Source organism: Siphateles boraxobius, unplaced genomic scaffold (assembly GCF_051911475.1).
Source record: "Siphateles boraxobius isolate OS27281-9 unplaced genomic scaffold, OSU_SipBor_1 17, whole genome shotgun sequence".
NCBI classification, from domain to species: domain Eukaryota; kingdom Metazoa; phylum Chordata; class Actinopteri; order Cypriniformes; family Leuciscidae; genus Siphateles; species Siphateles boraxobius.
In genome coordinates, this window is record NW_027508777.1 from 9,273,647 (window position 1) to 9,298,729 (window position 25,083).

General features: G+C 44.1%; 1 protein-coding gene across 2 annotated transcripts in view; it reads right to left on the bottom strand.

Moving 5' to 3' along the window:
• gucy1b1 (guanylate cyclase 1 soluble subunit beta 1) overlaps nt 1-25,083 on the bottom strand; it is a 70,346-nt gene that overhangs the window by 7,892 nt on the left and 37,371 nt on the right. For both annotated transcript variants that reach the window (XM_077232423.1, XM_077232424.1), the window contains 3 exons: nt 18,771-19,008; nt 10,516-10,656; nt 8,320-8,474 (listed from right to left, as the gene is read on the bottom strand). In XM_077232423.1, coding sequence (XP_077088538.1) covers nt 8,320-8,474; nt 10,516-10,656; nt 18,771-19,008 — 534 coding nt within the window. The remainder of the gene's footprint in view (nt 1-8,319; nt 8,475-10,515; nt 10,657-18,770; nt 19,009-25,083) is intronic.

The following is a 25,083-nucleotide window of genomic DNA, read 5'->3' on the forward strand; positions in this document are numbered from 1 at the left end:
GAGTATCTCTCGTACTGCGTAATATCTTACGCTATGGGGAAAACTCTTTTCCACGAGATATTGAAGCCAAAAATTATCCTTTAATTTTGATTAATGTAAAACGCTGTGCGGCAGCGTGCAGACATAGACAAGACGGCTCGCGCGCCTATTGGCTGCCCTGCGGCAACAGCAGCAAGCCTATTGAGAGAGGCCCTGCGTGACGTGACATCCAATGGGGGCGCTTCGTGCCCATTTCGTCACGTCCCGCCAGAATAGGTGTGGCCTTGGCCTGTAAATACACTCGACAGGCTGATACAAACTGATTTTCATCTCTTCAGCGAAGCACTACTGCATCGCTGGATCCGGAGTGAGAAGCCGCGCCGTCTGATAGTAAGCCTTCTGCGGGACGAGCCTTCGAGCCTGAAGCCGCTGGCCTTCACCTCGCCGCCTTCAGCCGCCGTACCTGCTACGCTTTCCGGCGTTAATATCCTTTTTCACTGCTAGAGTGTGTGTTCGCCGTCGCGACTCACACTCTCTCTCTCTCTCTCTCTCTTTATCTAAAAGAGAAGCGTCTTTTTGAAGACGCTTCGTTCCTGTGGAACTATTGCCATGGTGACTCTGAGGACTTGCCTGGCATTTTTTCTCCGAGTCTGCACTCCCGCCCGCTGTAGTGCCGCGCCGCAAAGCGCCGTACTCAGCGGGTCCTCGAGCCTTCTCCAGCCCGTGAAAGCTCGCCGGTTCACCCGCCAGCTTCACCAGCTTCAATCGAGTCGCTCACTGACGGACAGCGGCCGCCGCGCGCCGCCGCTTCCGCCATTAGTGACGACGAGATAGCTGCATCGGTAGAGAAGGCCAGCTATTGCCATGGTGAGTGAGACTCCCGCCCGCTGTAGTGCCGCGCCGCAAAGCGCCCTACTCAGCGGGTCCCCGATCCTTCTCCAGCCGTGAAAGCTCGCCGGTTCGCCCACCAGCTTCACCAGCTTCAATCGAGTCGCTCACTGACGGACAACGGCCGCCGCCGCTTCCGCCATTAATGACGACGAGATAGCTGCATCTGTAGAGGAGGCCAGCTGCTCTATCCCCGCGTCGGACAGTGAGGATTGGGCGAGCTCTGTGGACCTCCCCCTTTTGCCCGCGAGTCGTCAGGGAAACGGGCCAGCATCAAAACCGCGGCTAGCTTTCTTTACGTTATAAGAAAGCTACCCCACCCCCGCCCCCCGTGGGCATGCGTCACCGGCGAAATGAGGAAAGAGTGTATTTTTAGTCCCGCCGAGGCCGGACCAATCTCCATTTCTCAAACATTTCTCAGCTCCTCTTAGTTTGAGCAGCTGAAAATGTCAATATTGCAGCAATGAGCCTGTTGTATAACACGCACGCCTGCAAACAAACGCCAACACACACAAAACTGTGATGACGCTCTATTATGTGGTCGAGCTACTTTAAGCTTTTGTCGTTTCCCCCTGAGGCTCAGTGGCGAAACCTAAAGCCATCGCACGGGAGACCCGTGTTCGATCCCAGCGCTCGCAGCAGGTAAAATTTAGTCTCGCCGCGGCCAGACTTGCACTGAAATTTTCGCTCGTTCAGTTCCAAGAAAATGTGACTGTTCCAGTGTATTTTGCAATAAACAAGCCGGTACCATGGCCCGCTTGCCTGCACACAAATGCCGTTTCCACGGCAACCCAGAAAAATCATATAAGCAATGTATTTTCTGGTATTCCGGCCACAGCCGATGGTGTTATGAGTGTAATAAAAATGCCCACAGCCCAGTGTTCATTTCTACACACAAACACAGCCCGCCACAGTGCAGGGCTCGCACATATGAAATCGACTCATGTCAATTGTGCATTAAATGTAGTGAATGTGCCCACAACCCAGTGCCCACAAACACTACACACTGCATGTGCCACGTTTTCTGTAAAACGAAACCAACACACATACAGTCAGCTAAGACCCACGGTGTTTAAGTCTCGCCACGGCCAAACTCCACCAAAACCTCTCGCTCGTTCAGTTCCAAACAATGTGACTGTTCCAGTGTATTTCGCAGTAAACAAGCCGGTACCACAGCCCGCTTACATGCACATTAACGCCATTTTTACGGCGACCCAGATAAATCCCAAAAAAGAGTGTATTTTCTGGTATTCCGGCCACGGCCGATGGTGTTATGAGTGTTGTAAGAATGCCCACGTCTCAGTGCCAATTCCCACACACAGACACAGCCCGCCACAGTTCAGGGCTAGCACAAATAAAATCGACTCATGCCGATTGTGCAAACGTAGTGAATGTGCCCACGACAGAGTGCCCACAAACACTACACGATGCGTGTCCCACGGTTTCTGATAAAACGAAACCAACACATATTCAGTCAGCGCAAGCCGACGGTGTTTTCAGTGCAGTAAATGTGCCCGCTGTCCCGCGCCCACATTCGCTCACAGACACGCTGAACCCTACGGGGTTTGTCCCGCTCGCTCTCTCTCTACAATCTGTCATAGAGAAATCGAGCGCGACCAGGCTGCCTGCCGTGATCGGCGCGCCCCCCGCCTCGCACACTTTAAACACAGTGTTTATGTCTCAGCACACCGAAGCTCTGCAGCCGCCGCTATGCCGCGTCCAGAGCCCGGATCTCATTCTGCCTCTAGCTATTCACGCAAATGCGTGGGCAAAGCTTCCCGGGGTATCAGAATGGGTGTTGAACACTATAAAAAGAGGCTATTCGCTACAGTTCGCTCGACGTCCCCGCCGTTACACGGCGCGTGTCGAAACCACGGTAGACAACGAAGTATCTCATCTACTTCGAACCAAAATAGCGAAACTACTGAGCAAAGGGGCCATAGAACCTTTATCTCAGGCTCAGAGCGAAGGGGGTGTATACAGCAGATATTTTCTGGTACCGAAAAAAGACGGGGGTCTCAGACCCATTCTAGATCTGCGACAGCTGAACAAAGCGCTTCTGAAACGCAAGTTCAAAATGCTGACAACCAGCAAAATCCTTGCGCAAGTGCGCCAGAGAGACTGGTTCATGTCAATAGATCTGAAAGACGCCTATTTCCAAATACAGATTGCGTCACGTCACAGGCGATTTTTGAGATTCGCCTTCGAGGGCCAGGCATATCAATACACAGTCCTACTGTCCCCAGCACCCCGCATATTCACGAAGTGCATGGACGCGGCTCTCGCACCCCTGAGACTTCAGGGCATGCGAATTTTGAACTACTTGGACGATTGGTTGATTCTAGCTCGATCACGATCAGAGCTCATAGAACACAAGACCACATTACTCGAACATCTCGAGAATCTGGGTCTCACAGTCAATTGGGCGAAGAGTTCGCTGTCTCCCAGCCAGAAAATTTATTTTCTGGGAACAGTGATAGACTCGCTGCCTATGACAGCAAGTCTGTCGCCGGAGCGGGGACAGGACATTCAGCGCGCCGTGAAATCCTTCAGCCGCGGCTCTATAGTCCCGCTCAAACGGTTTCAGAAAATGCTGGGTCTCATGGCCTCAGCATCTTCGGTACTTCAGCTGGGCCTGCTTCGCATGCGCCCACTGCAGTTATGGCTGAAAGCGCGAGTTCCGCCCGGGGCATGGGCCGCTGGTCTGTTTCGCCTCAGGGTCGACAGGAAATGCGTCTCGGCTCTGAAACCTTGGAAAAAAGCCGACTGGTACCAGTCAGGCGTGAGTCTGGGGACTCCCTCGAGTGTGATGGTGGTGTCCACGGACGCCTCCACCTCGGGATGGGGAGCGCTGCTCGAGGGCAGACCGTTCTTTGGCCAGTGGTCAGAACGGGAGAAGCTCCTACACATAAACTGTCTAGAAATGCTGGCAGTAGACAACGCGCTAAGGCGCTTTTGTCCCCAGATAAGAGGCCGCCACGTCTTAGTCCGGTCGGACAACATGTCAGTGGTGGCGTACATAAATCACCAGGGCGGCATCAGGTCCCGAAGCCTTTACAGGCTGTCGAAACGCCTCCTGGACTGGGCTCAGCACAACCTGCTTTCATTGAAAGCAGCGCATGTGCCTGGTCACCTGAATCTGGGACCAGACAGACTGTCCAGAAATAATGTCCCAGCAGGGGAATGGTCGCTGCACCCGCAGACGATCCAACTGCTGTGGGAGACATTCGGCAGAGCGCAGGTGGACCTGTTCACGTCCCAGGAAAACGCTCACTGTCCGAACTTTTTCTCCAAGAGCAGGGATGCGCTGGCCCACGTATGGCCTCGACGCCCCCTCTATGCTTTTCCCCCCATCTCGCTCCTGCCTCAAGTGCTGGAACGAATTAGGGAAAATGGATGCCCAGTGCTGCTCGTGGCTCCGCTATGGACGAACCAGACTTGGTTCCCAGTCCTATTGACAGCTGACCAGCACTGCCCCGTGGCCGATACCGGTGAGGAGAGATCTCCTCTCTCAGGCAAAGGGCTCGATTTGGCATCCTCGCCCGGAATTATGCTCCCTACATGTGTGGGCCATCAACGGGTACCTGCTAACCTCCCGGAGGGAGTGTTAAACACGATCACGCAGGCTAGGGCCCCGTCTACTAGACGGCTCTACTCCTCGAAATGGTCAGTGTTCTCTACCTGGTGTCAAGCTCAGGGCTTTTCACCCGTAGACTGCGGGGTTACGGAAGTGCTCTCCTTCCTTCAGGAGCTGCTGGATAAGGGTAGAACCCCGTCCACGCTCAAAGTATACGTGGCGGCCATAACGACGTTTGCAAAACTGACGTCTGGCCAGTCACTGGGGAAAAACGACCTAGTCGTGCGATTCCTCAGGGGAGCTCGGAGGCTGAATCCTCCCAGACCCCCCTCAGTCCCTATGTGGTTTCTACGGTTCTGGAAGCCCTGAAAGGTGCCCCATTTGAGCCAATCCATTTGTCAGACATGAAGCACCTGTCTTTCAAAACGGTAGTTCTTATGGCTCTTGCTTCAATGAAGCGCGTGGGGGACTTACAAGCGCTTTCAGTAAGCACGTCCTGTATGGAGTTTGGGCCTAATGACTCAAAAGTCATACTCAAACCAAGGCACGGGTACGTGCCCAAATCCCTCAACACACCGTTCAGGGCCCAGGTTATTTCCCTGTGCGCCCTCCCGGTGAACAATGAGGAGGCGGATGCTAATCTCCTTTGCCCCGTCAGGGCGCTGAGAGCTTATGTGTCCCGCTCGTCTGTCTTCAGGCAGACCGAGCAGCTCTTTGTTTTGTTTGGCGGACGCTCCAAGGGACTGGTCGTATCAAAACAGAGCCTATCCAGATGGATAGTCGATGCCATAGCGCTGGCTTACACTTCTAAGGGCCTGCAGTGTCCTTTGGGTGTCAGAGCGCACTCCACGAGAGGCGTGGCCTCTTCGTGGGCGTGGTCTATTGGGATTTCCTTGCATGATATCTGTATGGCGGCGGGCTGGGCCTCGCCGTCTACATTTATACGGTTCTATAACCTAGAGGTTCCCGCCTTACAGGCCAAGCTGCTGTCGGTCTAGAATTCAGTACTATCTGTCCCGCTGCGCCGGCGCAGAATGCTGAGTTTTGCTTGAGTATCGCTCACTGATCGATAGAACAGCTCCATGGGTGTTGAATAACCCGTACTTTTGCCCAGTTCAGGCTGAACGCGTTCACCCTGTCTGCGGGAAATACTGTTAACATAACTAGCTCCTGTGGGATGCTATTTCATGGGGAATGATGCTTGTAGCCTCTCTTCTCCGACTCTCTGTGAGTCTACGGTGATTATGCACTATATGAGCCCCGGGCTACTGCCCTTGGGACTTTAGTGTGGGATCCCAGTACGCACGGCGTCTTACATTGTGTTCCCCATAGCGTAAGATATTACGCAGTACGAGAGATACTCTCGTAAGAGAACGTACTCGGTTACTAACGTAACCTCGGTTCTCTCTAGAGAGGGAACGAGTACTGCGTATCTTGCCGTGCATACAACAGCGCTGGTTCGCTTCAGCAATGAAAACCAGTTTGTATCAGCCTGTCGAGTGTATTTACAGGCCAAGGCCACGCCTATTCTGGCTGGACGTGACGAAATGGGCGCGAAGCGGAACAGGGTCCCTGCGGAACCCTGTTGCCGCAGGGCAGCCAATAGGCGCGCGAGCCGTCTTGTCTATGTCTGCACGCTGCCGCACAGCGTTTTACATTAATCAAAATTAAAGGATAATTTTTGGCTTCAATATATCGTGGAAAAGAGTTTTCCGCATAGCGTAAGATATTACGCAGTACTCGTTCCCTCTCTAGAGAGAACCGAGGTTACGTTAGTAACCGAGTACGTTATGTGTTATGTCTAAAGTGAAAGTAGACAGTTGCAAGAAAATCGGATGCGTGTCTGTATCCGTGCAGCATGAGCTCTTAAAGAAACAGTAATCAAATAACAAACATGCTGCCGCTAATCCTTAGTGTTAATAAAACAACAAAAGAGAAAATCACTCACTGCTCTTCACTGAAGAACTTCAGTAGCTTAAATAAGAATCAATGTATAATTTATACAGTGAAGTCTATGTAGAGTTTTTTTTTTTACATTTGTTTATTCAATTTCGTATTTAAATGGTAGTGTTATTATATCCACCTACTGTGGCTGAAAAAAATAAAGCACTGTTAATTTCATGTGTATGTTATGTTGTGTATTTGTTATGTGCATCTTTATTCTTATTTTTAATAACAAAGATAAAATAATGAAATTTTTTTTTTTATCTTCGCCCACTATGGCCTACATGGTCTGTCTTTCTTTTTTCTGTTATATTTAACTACATTATATTTTTTTATCTCTGTAAGGCTTCGTTTTTGAAATAGGGAAATTAGTTTGGTTGTAGCCTACTACTCAGTCACTTACAAAATATTAAAAACTACATGAAAAGAATCGTGATGAAATTGAGATTTACCTGAAAAAAATCATGTGATATTTTTGCCATATCGCACCACCCCTAAAAGAGGCTATAACAGAAGAGGCTATAACAGCGCTACAATGCCGTGTAAAAGTAAAAGTAAAAGTAAAAAAAACTTTTATACAAATATGACAGAAGTACATGAGCACCAGTGAAAAAATGTGTTGAAGTGGGGATTCCGCTGAAATAAAGGATTCCTGTCCCTTCAACGACAACCTGGATATAAATTTTGAAATTTTTGACAGATGTTGTCGAAGGTCGAATTGTAGACATGCAAAATGTACAGAAAGCTGGGATCCGAGAACAAGAAAGGGTCTGAGATCACTTCAATGCTGAAGAGGACCAAAAAAAGAACCGGGTCCAGTTGAGTCCAGTATATTGTGAACACCAAAAGGACTGAAGTCACTTTCGGCTGGTTCCCTTTCTGGTTCACTTTAAGTGAACTGGGTTTGGTACTTTTAAAATAAACTATATGTGAAGACACCTTTATAAATGCATTAACTCGTGGGAAATCCTCTTAACTGGGCAAAGACAAAGATATTGCTTTCTTCAGCGGACATTCAAACTGATTTTGTGATGATGAATATCACTAAATTAATTTAAATGAAATGAATATAAGTGTCACGGTTTGGTTTTGTTCCTTGTTCTCGTTTCATGTATGTCATGTGATCCCTTGTTCAAGTCAAGTGATCCTGCCATGTGTTCCCTTGTCTGATGTGTCATGATGTTATTGGTTCATTGTTTAATTGTTCACAGGTATGCTTTGTCTAGTAATTAGTCTGTATAATTAAGCCCTCATGTTTGCCCTGTTTCTTTGTCTAGTATTTAATGTTTCCGATCATTTTTCTTGTTTCTGTTCCATGCCTTTGTTTAATGTTTGATTGTTTTGAATTAAAGTTGCATTTGGGTTCTCAACCAGCTTGCCTCCAGTGATTTCGTAACAATAAGTTTGAACTGTGGTATATATCAGCTAGATGCAGCTAAAGCACTCACTTAGTGGATCTCTCTCTCATAATACTCTACTTTACTATACATAATAGAATAAGCTTACACTTGTGTTGTATAAACGCAATATCACACTCGTAGCCGTTCGATATGGCTCTATATCAGCACGGCTGTGATTATACAAATAAAGAGCGATATCGCACGGCTATATGCAGTGTGATATTGCACGTATATTATATTAAATTAATAACCTTATAACATATTAACCTCATTATGGTTGTCAAAAAATATAAAAATGGTCTTATTCAAGTTAAAAAAAAGATATTTACCCACTGAATAATCCTAAATTATCCTAAACAACGACAAAATTAATTTTAATTAGTTAAATCAGGTAGGAACTGCTCTTTAACATTACGCATTACCATTTTTACAATGTGTTTAATAACATACTAAGTATATTAATTGTACACTGCCAATTTCATAAAAATACAAACATATTTTTGTCATTCAGGTTTGACATGGTTCTCTCACCTGTATGTGTATTCAGACACATTTATCCTTCCTTTCTCTCCTGTGGTCTCAGTACGACTTGTCAGGTTGACCGTGTTTCCAAACAAGCAGTAACGGGGCATTCTTTGCCCTATCACCCCTGTGACCACCTCTCCTGTGTGAATTCCAATGGTGATCTGCTCCGAAACATAACAGTTAGATGGTAAATATGTAAAGCTTGAAAATATGTAAACGCATTTACACATAAAACATTAATAATCAAATTGTCTTCAACAATGCTGACATATTTATGCAGGAGAAATCATTCTTTTTTTTCTCCAGCAAATGCATAGAACATTCCTTATCTGATCTAGGCACGCTCTGCCATGTGTACGTTTCAGAGCAGAGCTAACTGTTCAGAATAAAGTTAATGTGGGTGTATTTTTAAACACTGAAAGGAAGGATGATCTGACGCCGTCTCCCTTTGCCAGACTGTGCTTACTTGTGTGTGTGTGTGTGTGTGTGTGTGTGTGTGTGTGTGTGTGTGTGTGTGTGTGTGTGTGTGTGTGTGTGTGTGTGTGTGTCTTTGTGTGAAAGTGCCCATCCGCCTAATACAGCATTTTTTTCTCATTTAGACGCAGCACATCTTAAACAGCCGCACATATAATAACAAATCTGTGTCTTCTGGTTAAACAAAAGACCCAGCCGAGACTATTCTATAATGGGGACATGTCTAATACAGTTTAGAAATGTATTATAGAGCTATTTTTAGAAAACACAAAACATACACAAGGTAAAATGTATACCCACAGGAGCATGTTTTATGATGGGGGTGTTTTATAAAGGACAGCGTGTTGGGTGGGTGCCTATGTGACCCCAATAGCCAGGTACGTATAAATATGCAAGAGATTTTGTTTAATTTATGCTATGAAGCAGCACATTAAACAAGTCTAAACATTCAACATTTATTTATTCATTAAATTACATATACAATTACCAGTACATACTTGTGTATGTGCAGTGTGCATTGGAAGTATTTTTTATATGAAGTAATTTGCAAAAAAATATTTCTGTGATTAATATTGGCTGTGTAACGCATTAAAAAAATAATTACCGCAACATCTGCTTTTTTAGATTCTATAAAAGGCACAGCTAAATCTGAAATTTATAATAATGGGTTTATGTGAATCCTGTTTTAAGTTAAATTAAATTAAAGGTTGTTAAAATATTTTTGATGTTCTGTAAGTGTAAAAGGGGTCTTTTTTATTAATATGTTCCTTGAGGTTCACTTGTTATGTTAATATAGTTCCCATTCAAAGTGGAACTTCGATGCTGCATCATGGAGTTGACACCATGGGAAACGCCATCAGTGTGACTGGTGTCTGAAGCACTTGTATCAAAGTCAAGTCAAATCACCTTCATTTATATAGCGCTTTTAACAATATAGATTGTTTCAAAGCAGCTTTACAGTGATAATAGACAATTAAAATAAACAGAGATTGTTTTGGCTTTACAGCAGCTCTTGAATAAAGTTAGTTTTCACTCATTGGCTGACGGCAGTCAGCTTGTGAACAAACAACAATCAATAGACAGAGACAGTTTCACACAGAGCACTTGATGAAGACAAAGAAGCTGACAATGTTTGGTCTGGGTGCGCTTTAAAGCTTCCTGCCATGTCTTCAACCGCCTATACGCCATTGGACTGATTTCAGTAGTGCTTCACGACGCAATCACGCAGAGTGTTCCCAAAGCGTCATCTCGACACAACGCGAGTTCCCTTGAAAGGGAATCGCTTTTAAAGTTGTCCATATGTTCGCGATTTTGCTGCATCCACTCATAAAAATATATTTTTTATATATTTACGGTAGGAAATTTACAAAATATCTTCATGGAACATGATCTTTACTTAATATCCTAATGATTTTTGGCATAAAAGAAAAATCGATAATTTTGACCCATACAATGCATTGTTGGCTATTGCCACAAATATACCCGTGCGACATGTGACTGGTTTTGCGGTCCAGGGTCACATATTCTATATCACATTATATATAATTTCATATATTAAACAGTATACAGTATCTCATCTGGAGACTTGCAGAATGCAGTGATACTACGTTATCCTGTTGATTAGATGTTCTGGAAAGAAAGAACTTAAAAGAACCTCATTTGCAAAGCATTTTTTTTTTTTTTTGTTTAAACTTGTAACAGGGACAAGAAAATATTCTGAGTGATCACCTGCACAGGATCCTCATCCACTTTCACCTGTCCAGCGATCTCCATCATGTCTAGGGCCAGGTGACATATGGACTTTGCATGGTGGGTGCAGGGCTCTGGAAGGCCACTCACGGTCATGTACTTATCACCAACAGTCTCCACCTTTCAGAGAATAGAAAGATATTTAAGAAAGTGATGGCTTCAAATTAGAAACCACCAGAAATAGCTAATGTGCCTGTGGTATTATGAACCTCAAAGGATTTTCCTCTGCTTGGATACAGCTCTGCTTGGATATTTTTATATTCCCTACCCCAATTTTATATTTAAGTCATTTAACAGTTAACACTAACCTACTTAAAGCAATAATATTTGTATACCATACAGATATTTACTTAAAATTTTTAATTAACATGTATTGAATTATGGATATCCAAGATTTACTAAGGTAAATCACTAGTCACTAAAACCATTTAAAAATTGTGGCCTTGAATGTCTGGTAATAACTAGTTTGTGATATGAATACAGCCAAGCAAAATAAAATTAAAATAGCAGGATAAACTATTATCCAAGTTAGCCAATTGTAGGATACTTTTGATACATCCAAGTTTTCCTGACGACGCACACTACAAATGTTGCCAGTAAAACTCCTTGTGGTTTTTTTCTCCAAACCTTGCAACAAACTCTAAAACACATCTTCAGAGAGAGCCCAGTCCTTCACGAGACCTTTGTACCAAATAGATACAATTCATTTAAAGTAAATATTGCTTTTTTGGGTAAGCCAACCTTGAAATTCTACCCATCTATTTTGTTTAGTTGGCAAAGCTACATGAAGTGCATTCTTGTCTGTACACCCATGTTTTGAAGAGAGCAATGTACATTATCTGTGCTTGGACAAGTAGAGGCTATGAGGCACAGAAAGTTACAACAAAAAAGTTAGTAAAGCTACAGAAATACAAAACCATGCAGTTAATGGTTGCTCTGGACATTCCAAAGACTTACATTATCCCCTTTTAATATCTAAATCAAGCGTGTCAAACACAGCCTGTGGGGCAAATATGGCTCCTAGAGGAGTCTAATCCAGCATGTGAAATTTTTGAAAGAGAAAAAAGTTAATTTATGCTGAAAAACATTCACATCCAATTAATTTATGGGTATGATAAATTCATAATATTTTGTTTTTAGCTAAATTTGTTTAAATTATAGCTCACATTTTAAAACAGCAGTAGAAATTAAGCATAATATCTGGCATTAAATTGTACTTCCAGCTGAAACGTCTCGGTTACGTATGTAACCCTCGTTCCCTGTAAGAGGGAACGGAGACGTTACGTCAGTGACTGATGAAATGGGGGTTTCGCTAGAGAGCCCTATCACCTTTGAGTATTAGAAAACGAGCAAATGGTATCAAAATACTCTAGGTCTGCGGAATTTGCATCGTGAACGCCACCCCACCGCGTGGGTATAAAAGGAGCCGCGAGTGCAATCTCGCATTATGTTACCTGCTGAGGAGCCGAGACTGTGGGCCCCGGTCGTTTCAGCGGTACAGAGGAAGTGGCATGCGGACGTAACGTCTCCGTTTCCTCCTTTAGGGAATGAGGGGTTACATACGTAACCGAGATGTTCCCTTTTAGTCACTTACTACGAGTTACGTCAGTGACTGATGAAATGGGGGTCCCAATCTAATCTCGCCACTGCGGCTGTCTTCCAGTGTCCTTCGCAAGCCCAGCTCCTTGTCGTGAGATTAGCATGAGTAAAAGGCCAGGCTAACGCAAGAATACCAAGGTACACTGGGTAGCATATCCCAAATGGAATATGTAACAGTGCCTACCCGCTGGGAGGACTTAAAATACACATATGACCCGAATACGGGATGCATATTGAGAACTCAGAGGTATCCTGCCGGCAGTGTGGAATGTTTCAACCTCAAGATGGCAAGAGGGGTCTTGCCAAGGGAAAGACACATGCCCGGAGGAGACTTACCGTGGAAATACACATGTGGGGATTGCCCAACCGGGGAACCATGCACATGGAGGCACCTAACCGAATACGAGGGCTGACCAACCGGGCATGCACTCTGGTGACGGCATCAACAGTGAAGGAGGAACTCAGGGTCTGTGGAGAACTCATCTGAGTAAAATAGCGCACATATCCAGTCCGTGGAGTGGAATGGCGCAGCAAGCTATGACACCGAGCAGGTCCTACTTACTGGCTACTGGAAGCGAGTACACGAGAGGACACTAGCTCTACACAGAGATTGTAGAATCTCGCGAAAGTGTTAGTTGTACCCCAGCCTGCAGCTCTACAGATGTCTGTTAGAGAGTTGCCATGTGCTAGAGCCCAGGAGGAAGCCAAACTCCTGGTGGAGTGTGCCTTCACTCCTATGAGTGAAGACAATGGCGTCCACTATCCAGTGAGACACTATCTGCTTGGAGAGAGCCTTTCCCTTCAGCTTCCCACTGTAACAGACAAAGAGTCTGAGGTCCTGAAACACTGCGTTCTGTCTACATAAGCACGAAGGGCACGTACTGGACAGAGCAGTGCCAAGGCTGGATCTGCCTCCTCCAAGGGCAGCGCTTGCAGGTTCACCACCTGATCCCTGAAAGGAGTGGTAGGAACCATGAGCACATATCCAGGCCGGGGTCTCAAGAAGAGGTCCTCTCTCGATCATCAACGTCGTCGCTCCTCCTTTATGCTTCCGCTCCTCCGTGAGAGATGCGAGACCGGTGTGCTACACAGGTGTTGCTCATTAGCAATCGCACCACCGGCCTCGCGCCATTCTCTCACGTCCCTCAGCCGTCCTTCGCCACAGAGGGACTGTCGCGAGGAGGACCAATTCAGAGAACCAAGTCCAGGTTTGGCCAATGGGCCAAAAGGACCTGCTCCTCATCCTCCCTGATCTTGCACAGGACCTGTGCAAGAAGGCTCACTGGGGGGAACACATACTTGCGGAGGCCTCGCGGCCAGCTGTGCGCTAGTGCATCCGAGCCGAGGGTCCCCTCGGTCAGGGAGTAAAACCAGCGGCAGTGGGAAGTCTGAGGGAGCTGCATCGACGGCTGGGTTGAGGAAGCAGCTGGCCTTCAGGGCAAGATATGCTTTATTGTCTCAGTCTGCTTCTGGGCAGCCGAGAACTGTTAGGCGAAGTCCCCGACCGCACCGCTGAAGAGCCCAGCCTAGGATATGGGGAAGTTGAGAAAACGAGTTCTCTCAGCCTCCCGCATATCAGCCAGGTTGAGCCATAGATGTCGTTCCTGGACCACACAGGTGGACATCACCTGACCCAGGGATCGCGACCTTCGTCGCCTGTAGAGCGAGGTCGGTGGCAGTGGCGAGTGGCTTGAACTCTTGCATGAGCCCCGGGTCAGCCCTGCCCTCGTGCATGACCCTGAGCACCTTCGCCTGATGGACTTGAAGGATGGCCATGGCATGCAGGGCAGAGGCGGCCGGCCCCACAGCTCTGTAGGCCTTCACCACGAGAGTGGCAGAGAAGCTAAAGGCCTTGGAGGGGTGCTTTGGGTCACCACACCAGGTAAAGGCGCTCTAGGGACACAATTGCATTGCCGAGGGTGCGGAGGAGGACGCCACCGGGCCGCGGGAAGTCAATGGGGACTTCCACGACCTGGTGACCTGTTGATGCAGCTCCGGGAAGAAAGGCACTGGGGGCGGGTGCTGGCGGGTGCCAGCACACACCACCCCCAGGAACCAAACATCCAGCTCCCAAGGGAGGCAACGCAGCCAAATTCTCATCTCCAGAGGAATCAAGCTCATCTTGTAACGCTGTGAGTGACATGGCGTCATCCGCCGGAGCCCCGAATGCAACACTGGGGCCCTGAAAAAAACAGGTTCACCCGAAAGCTACATGGCTTACGATGTGCAAGTGTGTGTTGCCTTGGGAAGACTTGTCGGGTTATTCCACACCGTAACCCTCAGATCACCCTGGCCACAAGCCAAAGTATCCCCTCAAAAGGAGGAGATAGACCAGGGTGTAGCAGAGGGAACTCTACCCCCATGGAGGTCATTGAGTCTAGATCTTAACACCCGATGGCCACGATCCTGCAATGAGAACATGACTCATCCACGAGCGCTGTCTGAGCGTGATTAAAGCCCAAACACGCTAGACAGTGCTTGTGACCGTCAGGCGGATGCGCCCACATCCAGAAACACACCGGCAAGACATCTTTAAAAAGATGTGCCCGTGCAGCTCTTTTAGAAAAAAATGCTCTCTCAGCAGTGCCGAAGCGCCCAGGGGAGAACACAAGCCGTGTGCAAAGTCACTGCACAGACAAGCAGCAGGACCGTGAACCCGCAGAAACGCGCCGTCACACCAATACCGACTGTTGCTTTGATGAAGGCGAAGAGAAGCACATAAACACTTCGGCTCCGGAGCAGAAACATAATGCGAGATTGCACTCATGGCTCCTTTTATTCGTGATGCAAATTCCGCAGACCCATGGTATTTTCATACCATTGACTCGTGTTCTAATTCTCGAAGGTGATAGGGTTCTCTAGCGAAACCCCCATTTCGTCAGTCACTGACGTAACTCGTAGTGACTGACTGAAAGAGAACTGGATTTGTGAGTGATTCAACTGTTCAGTTCCCCTTCGTTAGTCACTCTCTACGCACATCAGAGGTGATCTGACGATATGGGGATCTCGCTTGAGAGACCAACCAACTTCGAGTGTAAACTAAAGAGCCAATGCACATTGGCATGCAATGATTTGCAACAGCTGCTCTGCCTCGCAGCGCGAGAATATAATGAGCAGCAGGTGCATCGCATCTTTGTCTTTCACTTTGGAGCCAGACAGTGAATGTTGTTCCTGCTCTGCAATCTTATCTGAGAGTGTTTTAACTTCAAAAAACGAGTCTGATTCTTCAGGACACCTCTTCAAACTGGTGCTGTTGTTTGTGATCTTAAAGAGAGCTGGCAAAACAGCTGTTTTCACAGCTCAGAATGTTGCGCCTTCAATGAGAATGTGAGTGCTCACATCAGGCTTGCACTATCGTCCTGTTTGTTTAGCCCCGGCCATCCTCAGCGTGATGTGTGCCGTCGACCTTCCGGTTGACAGAGAGGTTGTCACGGCAACCCAGTGTGCATCATTAGGAGCTCTAGACTCAACTGCGTCAAATGAGGTGGAGTCCCTTTGTCTATTACCCGATCTAGTTCCTCTTCTGGTGGCCACCAGAAAAGGGCTACTTTGGCTAATAGCACTGGACACTGGTGATTTGAGGATTACAGTGAGCGTTCCCCGACGAGACCACCTCCAAGGGCCCCTCGCTCCTCTAATGCATCACAAACATGCTGAGACTGCGTTCGTGGGTGGTTCATGCTCTCTCATGAGAGCATGACCACGTCAACACATTGTTCGTCTTGCCTTTCTCATGAGGGCTCAGCATGCCGTGTGCCATTGAGTTTGACGGCCACATTCACTGTCTCGCATGCTTCTGGATGGAATTACTTGTCCTTCTCATGAGGGACCAAGCATTTCATTCGGGGCTCCAGGGGAGGATCAGATGTCGACCGCTGCATCAGAGAGAGGGGTGTTACGCTCTGGAAATTAAGATGATGCTGAGTTCCCACTATAATTGTATGTGTGCTCAGGCCTTTTTCGGCGACACTGTTGGAGACTGTGCCCAGCGGTTTTCCACAATTCAGAAGCAGGATGAGGTAACCAAGAGCTTGTCCCGATGTGCTACCACAGTCACTCGTGCGCTGCCCCTGTTCTGTTTGTCGCCAAGAGTGTCAGTCCCCTGCGAAAAAAAAATAAATAAAAAATAAACTGTCACAGCCAGCTCTACTGTGACTTTGAGCCTTTGCAGGAAGACAATGAAGTAGGGGCTGTAGAACCCTGTCTTCATATCGGCTGGAGGGACCGGCTCGATCGCGTCCTTCGCCAGTAGGATAGACTCTGCCCGCAAGACAGGGGCATCGCTGCTCCACACGGAGGTGAAGTGGATGTCCCTGAACTTGGGAGGGCACAAAGCGAACTGAATCGCATAGCCGAGTCTGATGGTACAGATGAGCCAGCAAGACGGGCTGGGGGCGCTAGCCAGGTTCCCAGACACCATGCAAGAGGGACCAACGGGACCCCGGATGTACCCGGAGTCGAGCAGCGAGGTGGAACACAGGGACTCGACTCGGGAGGCAGTGTTGCTGTGCAACATTTACCTGGTTTCAGGGTGGGGCAGAGGGTGTGTGGGAAGGCCTGGTGGCGTCCCCGAACCACACACTGCTGGTTTTTATGAAAAAAATAAAATGGCTGCTGAGACAGGTGGCCCAGGGTTGGACACAGCTGCTCTCCCTGGTGGAGGGACGGGGGGAGAATCTTTTGTTTAATCAAATTCTGTTCTGCCACTGGTGTCTCAGTCAGCGGTACCCAATTTCTCAGTAAGAGCAGCTTCTCTATCTCTGGGTCTCAAGAGGGCGCGGATGGTAGTGAGCAACGCTTCCATGCCTTGCCACCCGTTCTTTCCTTATATTCTCGTGCTGCGAGGCAGAGCAAGAAGTTCCAAATCATCGCATCCCAATGTGCATTGGCTCGTTTAGTTTACACTCGAAGGCGATTATTTTCTCAAGCGAGATCCCCATATCATCAGACGTACGTACGTATCCGTTCCCTCCTTGGGGAACGAGGGTTACCATACATAAACTGAGACGTTTTTCCATTTTGATGAATCACTCACCATAACAAGGACATGTAGAAGGAAAAATAGTTTGGGTAAAATTTTAGAATTTCCCAGTTGTTTATACTGAATGAGTATAGTGGCGTCCATTTATAGCCACTTCCTTGTGTGAAATAGAGTATTCAAAACTAAGTTGATTAGTGAAAACTATTGCATTTACAGAAATATAACAATAGCAGAAAAAAATTATAGTGTGTAGATTGTTGCTGAAGGTCAAATAACTATTTACCTTCGAGCACAAATTCATGCCTGATTACTTTCAGTTGGTTTCCAACATGTAAGGCAGATGCAATGCTTATAGAAGTGATGAGCCATTTTGTAAAGACATCAATATCTAAAAAGATAATTTTAGATTATAGCTATAGCACCTACAATCCAACAAAAAGGCATCAAATTACACAGATGCATGCATCAACACATGACAGTCCACTGTGTTTCGGGTTATCAGACTTCTAAATGAGGGGGTGAAGTTTAACTAGGTTAAACAAGGTCTTTTGATCTTCACAGACTTTTTTGCTTTACTCAAAGTAATTAAATAATCTATATGAACACTGTAGAATGATGGTTACACTATTTTAAGGTGCCCTTGTTACAGTGTAATTATACAAATAAGTATTAAAGAGTCATATTAATTAACAACATGTGTTTACTATATAAATAATATTAGGATTCATGTTTGGTTTAGGGTTAGTTGCTTATTATTATGCATAATTTACTGTTATTACTATACACTGTACACTAAAATAAAGTTTTACCAAACTGGTTTGCTGCTGTTGAACTTGAAATGAGATGCAGGCCTGTAATTTTAATCAGCCTTACAGTTTCTGTAATATTAAACAAAGAACAATATATCAGTATTGTTGTTTGATTAATATTTCCTAATTACCAATTGCATACATATGTAATCTAAAGGTCTCTAGTAAATAAATGAGTTTATTCCAGCGCCTCTCTTTTATCCCAGTAATGGTTACTCAGAAGAATGTGAATTGTGTACACGCTCTGGATTGCCTACAGCAAGGTTGAACAAATAAAAAAAATAAAAAATCAACCCATAAGATGATTCAATCTGGCACTTGACCTAAAATAAGTTTCACACCCTGATCTAAATATAGTAATTCATTTATTGATCTAATAAGGGTACATCATAAAATATTTATTATAAAACTATGTATCATAAATTTTTTTTTTTGTCTTTGAACTTTGTAGCTGGTAGGTTTATTACATTTGTAGAAAGTGACACCTTTATTACAGTAAGTTTGCTAAAAGTGACACTGAAATTAGAGTTTGATATATTTTTCACCTTGCGAGTTATAATGCTTTAATTTACATTGTGGCTAAATTGCCTTCCCAGAAGCACATTCACACACATTTATCCATGTACCTGGGACCTTTTTGTCAAGATACTTTTAGGCCAGTCACAGTCATACAGCGTTCTGTCCTTTGTGTGCTGAATATCTTTGTTTATGTCTGTGAGTATGGCTATAAATGTATTTTTATATCTATTAATTAAGCATTTTCAGTGATCATAAAATAAATATTTATTTTATGAAGTTCCACTAAACCAAAAACAGATTCAATTTCCAGGTTAAAATTCACTCACCTTATACACATAAGGGTTCTTCCGAGAATCAGTGAGAATGTCAAATCTCGTGTAGATGTCGTTGAGTAGGTTGACGATTTTAATGGCTCCCTCTGCTGATGCATGTTTGCTGCAGAATGCATTGAAGCCAACAATGCCACTAAAAAGAATTGTCACGTTGTCGTATCGTTTAGCAGGCACTGGCCGCTTATGCCGCAGTTCATTGGCTACAGACGGAGGCAGAACAGAATACAGCAACCTGAAAAAAGAGGTAGTATTATTTTCATGTGCACTCTTTTAAAAACTACAACATATGTTCATTGAATTCAATGTCACCGAACAAAATATGCATATTTTGAGTCATACAATTTACTGTTCTGTAGTCATTCAAAGCAATAAAGTTGTTTAGTTCAATTTGTTAAAAAAAAAAAACTGTTAAAAAATACATAAATTAACGAATCCTTTTGTGAAATTCACTTCAACTGACCATGGAATAATGTGTATCACTTCATCTTTTAGACACTGTACTTTCCCTGAAGGTTAAGTGCTAATTATCCACCGAGCTGTTTGAGTATTAGCTCCCTAAATTTAGACATTCATCCATCTGTTCTGATCTTATTTCATACTACCAATGGGAAAACACAAATATTAACCTCTGCAATCAAAAAGAATTTCAGAGCTCTGTTATACAACATGATAGAAATTACTTGCTTATACTAATATTATAAACATTACAGCCTCTTTATAAATATGGATGTATTTATTTAAGTATTTTGTGCTCACCACTGTGGCATTTATTTAATCAGACATTGAGCAAATGAAGTAATATTGTAAAATAGTATTACAATTTAAAATAACTCTCTTTTTTTCAATATTTTAATACAAATTTTAATTTAAATTACAATGTCTTTGATGAAAAATCAGATTTTTTCATGTAGTCTTAAGTGTACAACAAAAAACAGCAATCTTCTATGAGGCGAGACCTACTTCATCACCATATAAAAAGAGTGTCCTAAAATACATAAACCTTAAAGAAACATAAACCATATGCATAAACCTTAAAGAAAATGACTCAGTCACAACTCAGTGTCCTAAAGTGACCATCAAGTTTTAGTGCAAGATGCCTGCTAGTGAAGACAAGGCTGCACAATTCGGAACATTCAGAATATGGCCCTTCACCTGTTCACCTGTTATCCACAAGTCACAAACATCCAGGTTTCCAAGAAATACATGTGCATCTAACGCTACTGAAAAAAAACAAGTATGTATATTTGAAATGGACTGAAAAAAATGATGCTAAGTCATAACCACAAGTCAGCTACTGAGTAATTCTTACACTTATAGCTTGTAATTTGCAACACAAATAAAAAACCTACTCTGTATTTAATGAAGATTTTCTAAATCATATATGCCTGGTAACATATGCCTGTTACCATTTTGCCTCATGTAACCGCCCATTTAGACAGGAAGAGATGGTCTGATTGACATGTAATGTAATTTACAGATTACTGTACAAAGGTAATGATAACATGCAGAGGAGGAGATGAGCCTTATTTTATTTATCTGGAAATTAAAGAATACTATAAACCCCACACAGACTGTGAAAGGTCTTCCTTTAGTTAAGAAGGGAAGAAGCAAAGAAATTATGACAGAAATTTAACACTATACTGTATTACATTTAAGTATGATGTATGGTATACTAGTGTTGTCACGGTACCAAAATTTCAGTATTCGGTACCAATACCAGTAAACATCCACGGTTCTCATTACCAATTTCGGTACCAAAGCTCAATTTAGATTAAATGTACATTTATTAAAGTGTATATCACGGTTACAAAGATGGAAACTGTACATCTGTATTAAAAACACTTTAAATAAGATTAGATAAAATTACCTAACAATAAACAATATTTATATACTGTAGCAAGTATTCTCCTTCGGGTTAATTTAAAAATTTACTAATACATTTAGGCGTGCCTGGAAAAACGAGTGCGCCACGCCGCATCGGTCTTATTATGAGCACGCTTGCCCCACGCCTACATTTGAAATTGCGAATTTGCATGTGAACGGCCCCTTATGGCAACGTGACTTTAGCCTAATCCAAAATATTTCCATATGTGGCTCTTTCCTCCTTCCGTGTCAACAATTGGATTCAGAGCCACGCATTAGCAGCGCCGCCGGTCGCAATGTCTCAGAGTGTCTTTAAGAAGAGGACGCAACTGGGCAACTTTCGGTGTACAGTGCATCAGGAACCGGATTAACCCGGTACTTCGGTACCACCAGTACTTAAGAAAAGCTGGTACAGTAACAGTTAAATTTTTTTAGTACCGACTTGGTACCGAAGTACCGAGTCTTTGACAACACTATGGTATACTGTAGCCCGAGAATAGATCAAAAATCAGTGTCGGGGGTAATGCATGACAAGTAATGTGAGCAACGTAATCAGATTACTTTTTGAAGTAACTAGTAAAAAAAATGTGGAAAGCACAGGCCATAGACATATAAGGCCCATAGAAAGAGACTTATTTCCATTAATTCATAGGAACCTTCTATGAATGAACAAGCATATATCCAGCCCTTTTCTTACTCAGTTGTATATTCACTTGAGACACAAACAATTATGCATCTAAATTCTCTGTAACCATAAGTTATTTTATAGTGTTTGCCTATGTATTAATCCTTGAATGAATGTGGTAGTTTTGCTTAATTAACTAAGATCACATATGTACCATTCATGGTATCTACGAATTTGTATTTTGATACATTTGTATTTTTATGACCTACATGATTATATATATATTATATGTTGATACCTGTGGTTTAACCTCCATCAACACCCAATCCAGTTACATATGCAAAATACCATGCTTGAAGACAAAGGATTGTAAACTTTCGCTCTAAAGGTTTAAGTTCCTATTGGATCACTGATCCCTGGCATGAGTGACCTCCACAAGAAGTTAAAAGCCATTGTTGAAGTGACCTTCTTTTCTCTTCCTTCTTCTCCTGGTTGCTGGACCTCACCAGGCCCCAGAGCAGACACAGCCGTGTCTAACTTCCTCGACCATAACAGAGTCAGGCTAACATTGCAAGTTCATCATAATTTATTTATTAAACGTGGGAGAAATTGATTGCAGAAATCGACCACAGAACCATATCAGGACGCTCATTTAATGACTAAAGCATTGCAAGTATCGTACAATTAACTAACTAAACAGAGGTTTAGTATAAGTGGTAGACCCCATGTTACAAAGGTGCTTTGAAGTAAGAAACCAATGGTTCTTTTGGATGGTTAAATTACTCTGTTCGTAGCATCAATCCCCTGTTCTGTTCCAGTTTCATTCACTTTCACTTTTCCATTCCCATGTATGTGTGATGTTGTGTGTGTGTTTGTGTAGATTAGTTATGTGTTTGTGATTTAGTTAATGAAAACTTTTGTGTAATTTAACGATGCAATTACAGCTACATGCTAAGGAAGATTTATTTTTCTGTGACCACGAAAAAATATATTTTCTAAGAGTTGATAGAAGATTTACCAATGCTGGGTGTTTGCTGGACAATCAGTTTAATTGATTGTAATATTAATTCAGCAACAACCAGTTAATTCTATTAATAATGAGTTATAATTAGCTTCCCTTTTGAGCTAATTTGCTACAGCATTCCATCCTTGTGTTTCTGGATGAGGTAGTTTCCTGGCCTCATCTGACATCTGGGTGACCCAGCGTCCATTTGGAGCGCCTGCGGTAGGATCAGATATCGATCGCTGCATCTGAGGGTGGTCTTGAGTCCCTTCGGGGATGAAAAATTAAGCGGTGCTGCCCCCTTCTGGGTGAATGGCGCAGGTCGAGTCAGACCCAGAGTTAACCGCCATGCTTTCACGGGCCACTGCGAGCGTCTGGCTTGAGTGGAACTCTCAACCCTGCCCTGAACACTCTCGGTTGGACAATTGTTTTTTTGCCTCCTGCAAGTCCAAATGGAACTGAGCACAGCGACTAACCTCGCCCTTAGCAGCCATCCAGGCTGCAACATCGAGCCCCCCGCATGAAGCCGCCGCTAAACCCTCTAAGCGGTTGGCGAAGCAACATCCCTGAGATGGAGGGAACTACTCTTATCCAGGAGGTGGTGAACGTACTGCTTCTTCCCTTGGAGGAGGACTGGGTGTAGAATCTTTTGTTGAAAGAGTTTATTTCTGTTCTGCCACTGGCTCAATGGCGATGCTGCGCTTCCTCACTCTCAACCCTCTCTTCTCTTGCCACAGTCCAGGAGTTTGCGGTTTGAGGACACAACGCTTCCTCACGTATTTCTAGCCAAACATATTTTCCAGCTAAACCTTCCATGGAGCAAGGTAAGACTCAAACCACACTCACTGCCTCTACTTCGGGATGGTACGCCTTTCGGGTTTGGGCCAAAGCGCTCCACCTCGCTGCTTCTCAGCAGGTATGTCTGTAGTTCCGCTGGTGCCACTTGCACGGTGTCTGGGGGCCTGGCTAGCGCTTCCCAACCCATCTCGTTGGCTCATTCAGACGATCAGACTCGGTTATACGATTCAGTTTGCCCGGCTTAGGAGCTTAGAGTAGCTCTTTGGCTACTTTGGAGGTCAGCAGGAGGGAAAGGCTGTCTCAAAACAGAGGTTGGACAACTGGATAATGGATGCCATTGCCTTGGAGCATCAAATTCATGGCATGCTGTGCCCCTTCGGAGTTAGATCCCGCTCTAGAAAAAGTGTTGCGTCCTCCTGAGCATTAGTGTATGCCTTGTCTTTAGTAGACATCTGCAGAGCTGTAGGCTAGGCGGCACTTTTTACTTTAAATGAGTCCACCCCACAAGATTACTGTTATAAACATGAACCTTGTCCGAAAAGCAAAGGGGGAGGTGTTGCTGTAATTTATAGTAATATTTTCAAAACCACTAAAAAATCTAGTTTTAAATATACTTCTTTTGAAGTGTTGGTGCTTGATGTAAAAATATATAGTGTAAACGATAAATCACGTTTGAGAATTCTGCTGGCTACTGTATACAGGCCACCAGGGCACCATAAAGACTTTATCAAAGAATTTGCTGACTTTCTATCAGAATTAGTATTGGCTGCAGATAAAGTACTAATTGTTGGTGATTTTAATATACATGTAGATGATGAAAAAGATGCATTGGGATTGGCATTTAAAGACATTGTAAACTCAATTGGAGTTAGACAACTAGTGTAAGGACCTACTCATTGTCGTAATCATACTCTAGATCTAATATTATCACATGGAATCAATGTTGATGCTGTTGAAATACTGCAGCAGAGCGACGACATCTCAGATCATTATCTAGTCTCATGTAAATTACATTTAGCCGAGGCTGCTAAGCCGACTCCATGTTATAAATATGTTAGACCTATCACTTCTGCCACGAAAGATTGCTTTATCAATAATCTTCCTGATCAGTTTCATCATCTCAGCATCCCAGATAGTTTAGAAGAACTCAATATTGCAACAGAAACTTTTAACTCTCTCTTTTCCAGCACTTTAGACACAGTTGCTCCGCTGCGCTTAAAGAAGATTAAAGAAAATAGTCCAACGCCGTGGTACAACGAGCACACCCGGGCCCTTAAGAGAACAGCCAGAAAAATGGAGCGCAACTGGAAGAAAACAAAACTAGAGGTATTTCGGATTGCATGGAAGGAGAGCTCGATTGCTTACAGAGAGGCTTTAAAAGCTGCTAGATCTGCTTATTTTTCAACCCTATTAGAAGAAATTAAACATAATCCTAGGTTTTTATTTTACAAAGTGGCTAAACTAACGAAAAAGAAAGCTTCAAGCCCAGAAGTTTCCAAGAAACACAGCAGTAATGACTTTATGAACTTCTTCACTTATAAGATCGATAATCTCAGGGACAAAATTATAACTATGCAACCGTCTACTACAGTATCGCATCAGGGAGTGCATTGTAGTCTCCCTGAGGAAAAAATTGATTCATTTGTTGCTATAGGAGAAGAAGAATTTTGCAAAATCGTTAACTCATCTAAATCGACAACTTGTATGTTAGACCCTATACCGACTAAACTATTGAAAGAGATGCATCCAGAGGTCATAAATCCTCTTCTCAATATCATTAATTTGTCGTTGTCTCTAGGATACGTACCAAAACCCTTTAAGCTGGCTATGATTAAACCGCTTGTTAAAAAAACGCAACTTGATCCTACGGAATTAGTCAATTACAGGCCGATCTCGAATTTGCCTTTTCTGTCAAAGATATTAGAAAAGGCAGTATCCTAACAACTGTGTTCCTTTCTTGAAGGAAATGCTATCTGCGAGGATTTTCAGTCCGGATTTAGACCGTACCATAGTACTGA